At 40.5% G+C, this 12,698-nt stretch overlaps 3 protein-coding genes across 4 annotated transcripts in view; 2 read left to right on the top strand and 1 right to left on the bottom strand.

Annotated features, from left to right (window-relative positions):
- Nucleotides 1-1,534: 1,534 nt before the first annotated feature.
- LOC121304359 lies at nt 1,535-5,277 on the bottom strand. Of its 2 annotated transcripts, none has more exons than XM_041235453.1 (7): nt 5,169-5,277; nt 4,284-4,598; nt 3,852-4,187; nt 3,309-3,429; nt 2,712-2,740; nt 2,288-2,358; nt 1,535-1,897 (listed from the first exon to the last, which is right to left on the bottom strand). In XM_041235453.1, exons 1-7 carry the CDS (start codon nt 5,224-5,226, stop codon nt 1,787-1,789), a joined length of 1,041 nt encoding a protein of 346 aa, XP_041091387.1. In that variant the 5' UTR covers nt 5,227-5,277; the 3' UTR covers nt 1,535-1,786. The 2 variants fall into 2 exon arrangements, with proteins under 2 accessions (XP_041091387.1, XP_041091385.1); XM_041235451.1 differs by having other exon boundaries at nt 1,535-1,900; nt 5,169-5,276.
- A 2,440-nt stretch (nt 5,278-7,717) lies between these two features.
- On the top strand, nt 7,718-12,657 carry LOC121304175 (phosphatidylserine lipase ABHD16A-like). Its single transcript, XM_041235142.1, has 8 exons — nt 7,718-7,781; nt 7,932-8,014; nt 8,941-9,003; nt 9,293-9,359; nt 9,936-10,022; nt 10,218-10,303; nt 12,018-12,128; nt 12,549-12,657. Exons 1-8 carry the CDS (start codon nt 7,718-7,720, stop codon nt 12,561-12,563), a joined length of 576 nt encoding a protein of 191 aa, XP_041091076.1. The 3' UTR covers nt 12,564-12,657.
- LOC121304174 (POU domain, class 5, transcription factor 3-like) overlaps nt 12,580-12,698 on the top strand; it is a 15,356-nt gene continuing 15,237 nt past the window's right edge. The window contains exon 1 of the mRNA XM_041235141.1: nt 12,580-12,667. Within this exon, the coding sequence (XP_041091075.1) occupies nt 12,580-12,667 (88 nt within the window). The remainder of the gene's footprint in view (nt 12,668-12,698) is intronic.

The raw sequence follows: 12,698 nt of genomic DNA, 5'->3' as shown, positions 1-12,698 counted from the left end.
ACAAAATGTAATGAGGTACATGGTAAATATCATGCATTTATGCGTTTTGCATTATCAACCTTATTAGAGTTGAGAATGTTATGATTTATGAATATGTCATTATATATATATATATATATATATATATATATATATATATATATATATATACACACACACACACACACACACACACAGTAGTACTGTAGCCCTGTATATATACTTCTTTTTTCCGTAAGGGGAGTTATTTAAAGATTGATTCAGTTTGCGTTGGACTTAAATAGAAGCACGCTGAGAATCCTTGAAACTTCCCTAAATGTTTTAAAAAGCAGAAGTGGGTCTTTGACTGCTGGAGAACACTGCTGGTAGATACAGCCGGCAGCATGAGTAAAGGACGCAACAGAAATAGTGTACAAACATAAAAGACTATAACACCAATTCTCTGCACTGGATTTCAGCACGTAGAAAGTGAATCAATTACTTCGTTTTCATCTTAATGGTTCGATGGTTGCCATTAAAAAAGTACCCGGTTCTATTGCAGTGTTTATAGCAGGGTGACCCTTCTGCTACTAACACTGAGAGTTATCCTGTTTTCTGAGGCATGATTGCAATAAGTTCTGAGAAAGATTCTAAAGCAATAAACCGCTGACTAAGCAGCAGTGCGCCTAAAGGATACCAATAATAGATCACTAAACTAAACCCATGCTGTAGAAGCAGGCTAGCATCTGGAATCATGTGTTTTATCAGTTTTATTCTACGGATGAGGGCTGATCTTGTGACCTGGTGAAGCGTCAAGCCCGTCTCATTTTGAATAGCATGTACTGGAGCGTTTTTTTCGCTAGCTTAGCCAGGCCGTGTGCAAAACGGAGGAGCTGGAAGACAGACCCTCAGTTTAGTATAAGACTCAAGGACCGTGGATATCTGTGAGCCTGCTGCCCTGGTCATAGAGCGATTTTTGTGAATACCGCTAACTTGTGACCCTGCTTAAAGGCTATGCACCTACAATGTGGGACTTTTATGAATGAAAGACCAATTCTACAGCAAAACCTGTTGTTGTTTGAAGAATATAGTTAAATCCTGGTTACAATCCTTATAAAACTCTACAATGGTAGTTTTGCAGTTTCCCCATGGTGGCGCTACAGATTTACCATGGTTTACAGTTGTTTGCCGTTCCTTTATTAATATGCCTCTCTGGGCTTTACCATGCTAACATATGCATGCTTTCACTAGGTTCTATTACACTATGCTAAACTTATAAAATTTCAAGCAGCCACCAGTGCACACAAATGGTTTGAGGAGCCTGACAAGGACAATCCTCTGATCACAATCCAGCTAAGCATGTTTGGGATGAACTTGATTGAGGCATTCGTCATCACGATCCTCTGCATACCTCCCTGCCCAATTGTGTGAAATATTGATGACTGAATGGATTAGCAGCCCTCAAGGCACCTGCACAATTTCAATGACATATCAACGCTTAGGTCAAGACCCTAATAATCATTTATTGTATTGGATTACAATGATAATAAAACAAAAAAAAAACACACAAAGATCTATCTTTATACTGCACGTGATTCGGTGGTTCAGTGCACGCAAACTTTTATTTTATTTACACAATGCATTGGCTATCTGGTCTCATCTTACAAAGAAACCACACAAACACATTAGATGACGTAACTCTATTCAAAACTCCCCGGTTTAAAGATCACTTGAGTCTGCGAAGTCTGTGTCATTCGACGTGGACGTGCTCACTGCTGCTGTTCACATTTTGCAAAGTGAAGATCATTAGAGTCTCCATCAGGGGGTGCTATTTTATCTTGACAGCAGAGTAGATGGTAGACTCCTCCACAGACAGAGGGCGCTGTTGTCTCTTTGTCCGGCTGTGGTTTATGGCGGCGTACTGAACCTTGTCTTCTTCCTGCTACACAGAACCAAAAAAATTGAACACAAGTACAAAAACAATTGCCGTGGTCAGACTCCGTATTCATCAAGAATGATGCATTACACGTCATAAGAACTGCAATATCAGCAACCATCTTTCCTCAGGGGGTGCTACACTAACTCTTAATATAAATGGTTTGCCTCTTTTGTTTCCTTTTTGTTTGGTTCTTTATATTATATATGTCAATAAGATAATGCTGTAGATCAAAAGTTGTTGTTCTGAGATGTGATCACTTTGTGGCATCAAGGCATGTTACCTAGTGTTGAGAGCTGAGGAACCTTTAGAACTCCTCATTACCTGTTACACTAGTAACATCATCACAGGCCTGTCTTTGAGTGGGTGCTAATGAGTAAATACGCCTCATACCTGTGCAGCAGTGCCTGTCATCGCCTGGCCAGTCCCTGCAGACACCCGGGGAGAAACGTCACGGTTTGCAGCTGCAGACAGAATGGAAATCACGATTACAAGATCTAATGAAAAAAGCCAACAAAACCATCTGCAGTTTTACCGGAGTAGCTATTATATCTGAAATATCCTGGAAGATGACTTCATTTTGACCTGTGATGCACATGTACGTACATTGCCTCAATTGTCTCGACCAGCTAAAAATTGTACAGTTGTACAGTTGTTCATTAAAGTACATAGAGGGAACATAATTTGTAAATCTTACCTAATATTTAACGTAACATTCACTATAAGCCTGCCCAGATATACAGAGGTTAAGGTTTGTGGCTTGGAGTCCACTATTCTATTTAGACACACAGGCTGGATGAATGATAAAATCCCTTACCTGAATTATCAGTGAGCTTTTGCTCCAACCTAAAACAATATCAAAAGAAGTTAGATGATTAGTAAAGCTGATATAATACACTGTCTGTGCGTAATATTTTTGCCCAATTATTTTACCCCCAGTTTAAAATGTCCGATTCTTTTTTCCCCTCACCGCAGCGATTCCCCCCACACAGCTCAAGAGAACTGAAGGTTCAGCGGGCGTCCTCCGATCCCACGACCGAGCCAGCTTCCTCTTCCACACCCAGGAACTCGAGAGTGGATCTCAGCAAGCTACCTCCCTCTGGAGGACAAAGGACAGCCCTGCAGGCGTCCGCCCAAGCTCACTGGGCACCTGGTCGGTAGGGTGAGCTGTAGAGTCCTCCATAACCCACAGGAGTGCCAAGACCAATGCAATGCTCCCTTTGGAATGCCCAGCAAAGACAGGCAACTTTGCACAGCCAGGATGCTAACCTGCACTCCCCTGACTGCATGACTCACTTAACTGTGTGATTCACCCTGCATACTATACGATCACAACTTATGAACCACTAGGCAGGGAAAACACTCACCACAATAACCAGAGAGCTTGATTTCAATCTGCACACAGAAAGCATACCTGCGAGATCTCTTTCTTCTGTACAGCCATGCTGAAGCCATCACAATAAGAGCCAGTACCACCACGACCACTGCTGTCAAAGGATAAATCAATCTGTCTTTTCCGTCATTCTCTGAGTCATCTTTAAAAAAAATAGAAAAAAAGAATTTTAGAATCCCAATCTAAAAAAAAAAAAAAAAAAAAACATTTGAAAAAGACATGCAAATATATATTTTTCAGATTTTCTTATTGTTTTCCTCCACTTCCTAACTTCTTGTGCAGATAATATGCATAATTTAGATGAATTGCTCTTACCCTGAAGAAAACAGTCTATTAACGGATATTAAATCTACGACAGCCAAGCATGGATTTCTTTGTGTCACTGTAATAAGTAGCTATACCGTTCATCCAATATCCAATATATATATATATATATATATATATATATATATATATATATATATATATATATATATATTACTGCAGTACCTAGTCAGGAGGGCTTTACAGTGCTAAAAGAACCAAGTAAAACTCCATTCACATATTGGTTAAGTCCAACCTCACTTTTATTCAGTTCTGTTGCCTGTGTTGTAACTTTCTGACAGTCCTGTCGCCTTTGTTGTCTCTTTGACTTCAAGTCCAGACAATACTCTGAGAACTGAGAGGGGTTATCCGCAGAAGCACAGGTCCACTTCCCTTCATCCTCAGCGGTCACCTTCTTTATAATTATCGTTGAGCTTCTTGTCAGTGTAACGCCAGGTAAACCACTAACTGGCTTCTCATTGAAGGTCCAGTTGAAGGCCTCTGTCTGCTTTTTGTCAGCACAGGAGAAGCAAGCTAATGCGACACCTTCTGCCCCTGCGACTGATCTGATCTCGATCTGAACATTACGATAGCACCCTGTAGCACAGAGATAAAGGAATGAAAATGGTTATCAGTTAGAACAGTGGTCTTGAAAGAAAGAAAGAAAGAAAGAAAGAAAGAAAGCTAATGTACCTTCAATAATCTCTAGTTCATAACACTGCACAGTTGTTTTTGTATCACTACAGGAATAGATCCCAGAATCGCTCATGACAGAATCACTCAAAACCAGAGCATGCTTTCCAGCTGTCGGATCTCCTCTCAGTGTTAAGCGCTTCTTAAACCTCTCTACTGATGTCTTGTTTCCTTGCTTATCGATGGTGTAAATGATCTTCATAGCGTTCTCCCTGGCACACTTGCTGTGTTTGGGGAACCAGAGCCATGTCACAGACAGTGCTGTCACATTGCAGTTAAAAACCACCTCCGTTTCCGGCTGGACTATAAATTTGTCTGCAAATGAAAAAATAACAATTTTCAGCAGCTCAGTATTGCCCCCCTTTGTTGCTTCTAGCATAAGCAGTAAACCATGGCAGCCATAAAGTACAACATAAAAACATTTTGAAGTTCAGAAACAATACACAACAACATATACAGTATGAATCGTAACCCTAAATGAGTCAGACAAAGTTAAGCTTTTTAAGCTGTTCAGATTTAACATGGACAGCAGAACCAGACAGCATAAATGGAAACTGAATAAAAGTAAGTTTTATATCAGCTTGTATCATACAGCTCCCCATATTAATATTATTTGGTAATCAACAACAACCTACTAGGTGGTGCTGAAGGATACCGTACAATGTACATTATTAATTAGTCTTTAGTAGACATTTTTATCAGGGGCAGAGTCATTAATATTAGGACATTAACATTAATGCAAGGAGCTTAAGTGACTTGCTTAGGGTCACACACACACACACACAGTGCATCAATGCCAAGCGTCATAACTCGTAATGTCATAACTAACCACTGATTACTAGTGATACACCATTTATTCATTTAATCCCATTCATCATCCCTTACTTGTGGAGCTGCTCAGGGCGAGCCACGGCAGTACAGTTAGAGCCAGCAGGGTCCTCATGGTGCACAGTTAGTCCTCTTGACAGATGCACTGAGAGCTATGAAGCTGAAAAAAAGCAGGGAGGACAGCTATATTGTGGAAAGGGGAAGTCTGTGGTTTCATAAGTCATTCAAAATAAGACTCATGATGAGTTTGCTTTCACATGAACAACTGCTGAAATATTTTCCATTGCAAAATGGACTCCCAACTTATGATAAAATTGCGATATGATTCTTAAAAGCTTTTTGGTTTTTCATTTCTTGTGAATCCAATACATGTATCCACTTCTATGTGGAACAAAGGATTTGTCTTTTATGAATAAACATATTGATTTACCAAACTCAGTTAACACTGATTATAACTGGCTCAGGTTAATATAAAGTTATATGTTAATTTAAAGCTCTGTCCATCTTTACTACTTTCTTAATAACTCAGATATTTAATACTGTACTAACATTGACCAGTTATATGGAAGTTTAGAGAGAGGACCAATTTTGGTTTGTGCGCCATCAGTTGTTCTAGCACCCCCAACTGGTGACCCTGAGAACCAATTTTCTACCTAGTAGCCACATCACCTGAACCAAACCCCACTGTCCAATTCTTCCTATTTCCAAAAAAGCACCATGCTTCTATGGACACTGCCCCAACCCAATCCCTCGCCATCAAATCACATTGAACGTCTTGGAAAATTATCAAAATAAGCAAATCGGTAGGCCACGTGGTTTGTCTCTACTATTTAAGGCCGTTTCGGTGGACGGGACAAGTGGCACACATTGTGTTGAGTACCACTAAGTAATTTTTTTTAACGAATACACTTTGAGTATTTAAACATGTATGTACTGTGGGAATGATATTTGACCTTAATTATACAAAATCCCATCTTGTCCGTGAATGCGCCGCCCTACAGGTCAAGCTAAACAACCACGCATTATCTATGTGCAGCCAGTATAACACACATTATTGTGAATTGCGTAATGCGCTATGAGGCACGCCTATACTGCGGTGCATTTACTCAGAACATGTTTGTGAGGAGATCTAAAGTAGACTATTCTCTATATAAAAAAATACATAATTAAAAATGGCTGCTGATATGTTATTTGGGGCTTCACAGCGATCTACGTTGTCCTGTTTGTCTCGAACTTTTTGAAAATCCGGTCTCCCTGCCTTGCAACCATAACTACTGCGCGTCGTGTGTTCAGTCTGTATTCCAACCGCACGGAGACTTCGGTCTCCTGTCCCGAAGGCGGACAGGTGTTCACGGAGAAAAACTTCAAACCGAACCGGCTCCTCGCCAATACTGCAGATAGCTTCAGACAACTGAAGTTAAAGAAAGCAAGAAAGGGTCAGTCTTGAGGTGAAGAGGGCGAGTTTTACAGCTCGCAACGCCGCAAGGAAGTTAATCTATGCACGATGAGGAAGTGTGGTTGGATACCGGTCACCCAAATCCTAAACCAAACAAGGGAGGGGAAGATGCTAAACCGCTGACCAGCAGGGTAAGTAAAACAGAGCTGCAGGCTTGAAGCTCCACAGGGAGCGCTGGCAGAAACTGATTCAGGTCTGGAATGAGCAGAGGAACGTATCTCAGAGACCGAGGCAAGTGTATTTCAGCCTCATCACATCAGCACTTGGGAGCCTGTCTAAGAGACCATACACATACCAGCATTCTACCCTGAGAACAGCTCACAGTGCAATGAAACTTGGTATGGCCATTCTGAAGTAAGCCAATTAGACTATTAGCATTTAGGGATATATGGTAAATGGGGCACACTTTTAGCTAGAAAACAGCGTATCCACTTGTAATGAAACAGCTACCACCAGTACATATAAACTGCAGTATCCAACAGTAAGTACTTTGTAGAGTACTAAATTGCTGTTAAACAAGAATCAGACATAGCAGTCCCATTGTTTTCTGCGGAGGTTAACAATGGAGTTATTACTCCAACAGAAACAGTTTTGTAGTGTAATTAAAGATTATATATTTTACAGCTTTTACCAGTTCAAACTGCCTCAGTTCTATTTGTAGCTGCATATTGAGAACCAGTCATCCAATTATAGTGAAACTATACTTATAGCGCTTATCCGTATTTAAAACAAAAAGTCACCGATAGTGCATCATATTCATTTTGTAATTCGATTTTTTTCTATCTATTTTTTTATGTAGGAGAGGCACACACTCATCATTTGTAAGAGATAATCATCTTTCTTTCTATTCTGTCCCACAGTTGCAGTTGTACCTAAAATGCCAGCCTGCATTTATTTTTTTATGGTATTTGTATTTATCAGTCCCAATAACGGGATGATCCATTAAGAGGAAGCGATGTATTGTTTGACCACATGAAGCCACTGCATTCCTATTTATACGCAGGTCAATTAATAAGGAGATTCCAGAGCTGACACATGGAGCTCACCGGGGACCCCTGCAGTATGCAGCGTGGAAGCGCATGTGGAGCGTCATGGATACAGGTGTGGCTGATTTCAAATGTATTTACTTAACCAGGATCGAACCCTTGTGATGCACATCTCGTTTATAAGGGTGTCCTGGAAAGACAAGGCGACGAGAAATAGCATTGCAAAATGTAAGACAGCTCCTTCGGTAACTTTATTTTCAGCTTCGCGTTTCAAAACGTTCTGAATGGGCAGGGGTGGTGTGTTTTCTGCCCTAGTTTGGCATCCGTACCCTCCAGAGCTGGGAGGATGCCCGGCGTTGTGATGAACCTCTTGATCAGCTGCACAGCCGGGCAGCGAATTCACAGACAACCCGAACCGAGCTGAGCCAGACCGAACCGGACCAGGACCGGGTGGCGCCCGGGTAAGTTTCGATGCCCTGGGACGCGCAGTCGTTCTTTAAATCTGTAGGGTATGATGCAGCAGCAGCCTCGCCTAACGGCGCCACAGTTCAGTTAAGCAAGGCAAATTGTATTTTTTCGTTACATTTTGTATTACAGTTGGCATTTTGCGCTAATGCGATTGTGCATGTTGGTTTGACATGACATGAGTTATATGTATGTGTTTGCTGTTGCAACTGAGTTCCTGTCACAGTCTCCCGACTTTCAGTAACCTTTCACTTGCTCGTACACAATGTTGCTTATTTAGGAAGTTGAAAAGACACATTTTGTGAGCGGAATAAAAAAAAAGACAATTGCCCCTTAGTTAGATGTCGAGGGCACTGTTCTGTTCCTTTTTTGTAGGTTATTGCTAGATTGATAACGTTAACACGCACAGATTCCTCAGAAAGTGCCACTTTGACTTTGCACCAAAATAAAGCCCAATGCAATGATAGCCTTGTGAACTTCTTGCAGGAGAGGGTCAATATAGAGTGAGCTAAGAAGGCAATTCGGGAGAGTGAGAACTTCCCCTTAAACTAGAGAGTTCGGTTTGAACAAAAAAGATTTTCAACTGGAGGATGTCATCCTGATTTTTTTTTTTTCGTTTGTACTTGAATTGAGTGCTACTGTTTTATTGTTATAGATCATAAGCACAGCAGTCTTGAACGTGAACTACAGATCATATTGCAGTCGTGTGTGTGTGTGTGTGTGTATATATATATATATATATATATATATATATATATATATATATATATATATATATATATATGTGTGTGTGTGTGTCCTGCCAAAGCACTTTGTGTTAAATTCCTTGAAAGACATTATGTTGCTCGCTGAAATTGGCTCCTTAAATGCACCTAATTTACTGGCTCCCCCCTGCATCTGCTCCTGTGTTTTCTGGTTCCAGCAGCAGGGATGGCTTTACCAGCCCAACGCTCTGGAGAGACACACTAGCAGCATCCTCGGCTGGGTAAGTGGACTGGCCTTTCCCCTGTTGCAATGGGGCTCGATAAAACTTTCTGCAAGTCGGTAAGCAAATCCAAATCGATTTGTTTGGCTTGCAGCATTGGTTTTGATCATTCGCAAAACTCACAAGGTACAACACATGTGCGTTTTAGAGTTGTGTGTAATCGCTGTGCATTCTGTTAATACGATAGTGGTGAGGTGTTCCAGGTCTTCTGATTGAGTGTTTTATACTGTAGAGCTAGGTGTATGGTACTGTGCACCTCACTTGTGTAACGGTTCTGTGTTATTTCCAGGCTTCTGTTCTGTGGTCTCTCTCTTACTACACATCTCCACTCCTTGTGTTTTATCTCTACAGAAAAGGTAGGCAATGGTAGAAAACTTTTTTTTTTCTCATTATTAAACTGACAGTGGAGATTAAATGCATTGTTTTAAAGACACAATCAATTTTCTTTCATGGTGTTTTATTATTACTTATAATTTCGTCATGCATTGTTGTCACCAGACAGCGTACACAGTTATAATAAAATATTTTCTTTCAATAAAGTTTTTGTAAATCACTTCAACTCTTTCTAATATATACTTTGCTATATTTAAGTGTTCACCACCAAATAACAATGAAGCATGGAGCCAAACTATTTCTGATGGCCTAAATCTCAGAACTACATTTCCCATCACCCTCCTGCTCACTGGTAAATCCATTTGTTACATATGTGAGCAGGAGGATGATGGGAAATGTAGTTCTGAGAGGTCCATGCATGGGTACATGTGAAGCCATCTTGAGACAGGGAATGCAATTTAAAAGTTAAAAAATGTGGTCAAAATGTAAAAAAATTAAAACTGTACACACACCTTATGTAAACAGTTGTAGCAACACAATAAAATAAAAAAGGTCCTTATGTACCCTTTTAATTCCTGGTAATTTCCATGATATCTCAGGGTACATCTGCTTATCTAAACTGGTCCCAGTTGGTCAGTATACTGGAACGCTGCTTATCCTGTTACTGGGAGTGGCCTGCCTGAGAGGTGAGTAAACACATACTGCTTTATGGCATCCATTCAGAAGGGTGTGTGGGTGTATGTCACGTTGCTTGAGTGAGTGATAGCTTTGAAAGCAGTTGCATGTATAAAATATTCTAATCCGGTTGGCAGATCACAACAGTGAGGCTTAAGAAAGAGCTTCCAGCCTGCAAAGGGTTAAGGGTCTTCATATTTGTTTAGGAATAGGCAGATGGACCAACCCTGAGTACGTCCAGTTCATCACTATTCTGGAAGAGTCCAAGAACAACAACAGTCCAGGGAACAAGGTATCATCACTCTGCTCATTGCTTCATTGCAACAAATATTTTGAAGATGCTTGCCCCACTTCTTGATTTGTGTTTAGAATGTCTACAGCTACAGCCAAAAGTTTTGCATCACCCTATAGAGGGAACAAGTTTTGCTTTTGTAAAGTCGAATGAAACCTGCTGAATAATTTTACGTTAACACGTTGAATTACATACAGCTTTGTAGTTTTCAATGTACTTAATGAAAAAATGACAAATTAAATACTGTACAACTATTTTGGCTTCCAATATCATTTAGTTGCTTCTTAGATTACATGATGTTAAAATATCTAAATTATGTTCGTAATTTATTTTTTTATTTTTTTATTATTGTCTCTGTTCTAAAAAAAACTTTTGGCCATAACTGTAGTTTCTCTGTATATTTTTCCTAAACACCAAAACTTGCCAGAAACAATTTTTTTATATTCTCAAATAAGTCGAGGGCTGTGCCTGTTAATTATCCTACTGCTTACAAGACAATATCTCTCGCACTAAAGAATGTTCTGGTAATTGGGAATTCTTGTTTCTTTCAAAACTGCTTGGAGTATTGGATCTATATAGGGAAACAACGCAAGGTGAGCGGATTATGGATTTATTGTATATGCTATCCTCCTTTTATTGTCCTCTCCATGTGTTTTACAGCAACACTGAGGACTCTGAAAATCACTCCTTATGCGATTTTTATATTGTAATCAAGAAAATGTTGTTTTTCCGAAGCTTTATAACTTTAGATATAAGTTTTACGCCAAGTTTTCAGCCTGCACTCCAATGCAGGAGGGTGTGCCTTATAGGTGTCTGGGTCTAATAGGTGCTGTGTCCTATAGGTGCTGTGTCCATGACCTTTGAAGCTACTTTTCTTACAAATAAAGATAAAAACTTAAGCAAGGCTGTGTTGAATTGTCATCTCTGTAGGTGTTCCTGTAGAATGGGGAATACTGAATCACAAAGTCGGTAAAGCTCCAATATAAAAAAATAGTGGAATAAAACCAAACCGTGCACATACAAATCAAAAAAATATAAACGTATCTAGCGGCAATCTATTTAAAAAAAACAAAAAAAACATAACGAAACCATGCACGGTAACCCCTAACCGTTATTTATTTAGCATTTATTAGAGCACCTTTAACCAAGGCGCTTTACAAGCTTTTAGAATTTGTACAATCTGAAAAAATGGGTGAAGAAAGAGGGTAAGATTATTGGGGAGGGTGAGGAGATTAATAGCTAGGGCCAGAGGCTAGGTCAGGATGGGGCAGGTCCTAACAGGAGTTCGGGGGCCAGGAGTAAGGGTAGGATGGGCTAGGGAGAAGAGATGCGTTTTAAGGGAGGAGCGAAAACTAGAGTGGGTGACCTGTTTTGTGATGAGTGGGAGTTTATTCCAGTGAAGGACAGCAAGATTGGGCGCAGGGCGAGGGTGGGACAGAGAGGGACAGTAGTGATTGGGAGTGTAAGGACAGATGAATAATGGCTGGGGTAGATCATTTACGCCCCTTACATCCTTGCGGTGTCATTGTATAGATCCTGTTCTGTTCTTCGATACATTGAAACTTTAAGGAGCAATCTGCAGCAATACCCCAGAATCGACTCTCGTGGACTGCAGAACGACTGACAGCAGAGCAATTGTTTCATTTTACCTGGATGCTCCGCCTACATTCCCATGGTAACCTGCGTGTTGTGTGATTGTGATTGGCTCTCCCAGGAAGGGACAGTCCCCAGGGGGCGTGTCCTTGCTGAAGCCAGAGCCAAAACACAGAGGGGCGACGGACAGCGGTCTGAACTCGATGGGAAAGCTGCCGTGTCAGATTATCAGGTGAGAGAGACTAGCAGCAAGAGTGAAGCTGGAAGAAACCAAGTCAAGCAAACTAGGAAATTCCTAGTTTGACGCCTTCCTTTCAGCGTCGGAGAATTGAATATCACATACGGCTATGGTCAAAAGTTTTGTATCACACTGGAGAGTTAACTAATTTTGCTTCATAAATAATGTTACATTAACATGTTGAATTGCATTTCCATAAACTTAAAAAAAAATGTGACATTTCATACAGTACTACGGTTATGGCTTCCAGCACACACTTTTTTTTTATTACATGATGCTAAATAAAAGATCTAAATTATGTTGATGTAGTTTTTGTTTCTGTCTCAATCCTAACATTCTAGGTGATGCAAAACCTTTGTCCGTGGCTGTACACTGTATATTATCAGTAATGCGTTGTTAACTCTTTCTTTGCAGTTACTTGATAGCTAACTCATTTGGGCGGAGAATGCTGTACCCTGGATCGGTTTCCCTCCTGCAGAAAGCCATGATGCCCATGCTGAACCAGGGGCAGGCACGCCTGGTGGAGGAGGCGAGTACAGCTGGCACCTTAGGCTTTGTTAAAGG

This window comes from Polyodon spathula, chromosome 37 (assembly GCF_017654505.1).
Source record: "Polyodon spathula isolate WHYD16114869_AA chromosome 37, ASM1765450v1, whole genome shotgun sequence".
Lineage (NCBI taxonomy): Eukaryota > Metazoa > Chordata > Actinopteri > Acipenseriformes > Polyodontidae > Polyodon > Polyodon spathula.
Note: the sequence above shows the minus strand (reverse complement) of the source record. Positions and strands in the feature narration are given on the sequence as shown.

Excerpts from the sequence above, each read along its gene's own strand:
- LOC121304359 (XM_041235451.1), bottom strand. The coding sequence starts at position 5,226 with ATGAGGACCCTGCTGGCTCTAACTGTACTGCCGTGGCTCGCCCTGAGC. Across the intron at positions 4,188-4,283 it reads TGAACTAGAGATTATTGAAG|GGTGCTATCGTAATGTTCAG; the intron begins GTACATTAGCTT and ends TCTGTGCTACAG. Across the intron at positions 1,901-2,287 it reads TGACAGGCACTGCTGCACAG|CAGGAAGAAGACAAGGTTCA; the intron begins GTATGAGGCGTA and ends GGTTCTGTGTAG.
- LOC121304175 (XM_041235142.1), top strand. The coding sequence starts at position 7,718 with ATGCACATCTCGTTTATAAGGGTGTCCTGGAAAGACAAGGCGACGAGA. Across the intron at positions 9,004-9,292 it reads CTAGCAGCATCCTCGGCTGG|GCTTCTGTTCTGTGGTCTCT; the intron begins GTAAGTGGACTG and ends TGTTATTTCCAG. Across the intron at positions 9,360-9,935 it reads GTTTTATCTCTACAGAAAAG|GGTACATCTGCTTATCTAAA; the intron begins GTAGGCAATGGT and ends ATGATATCTCAG.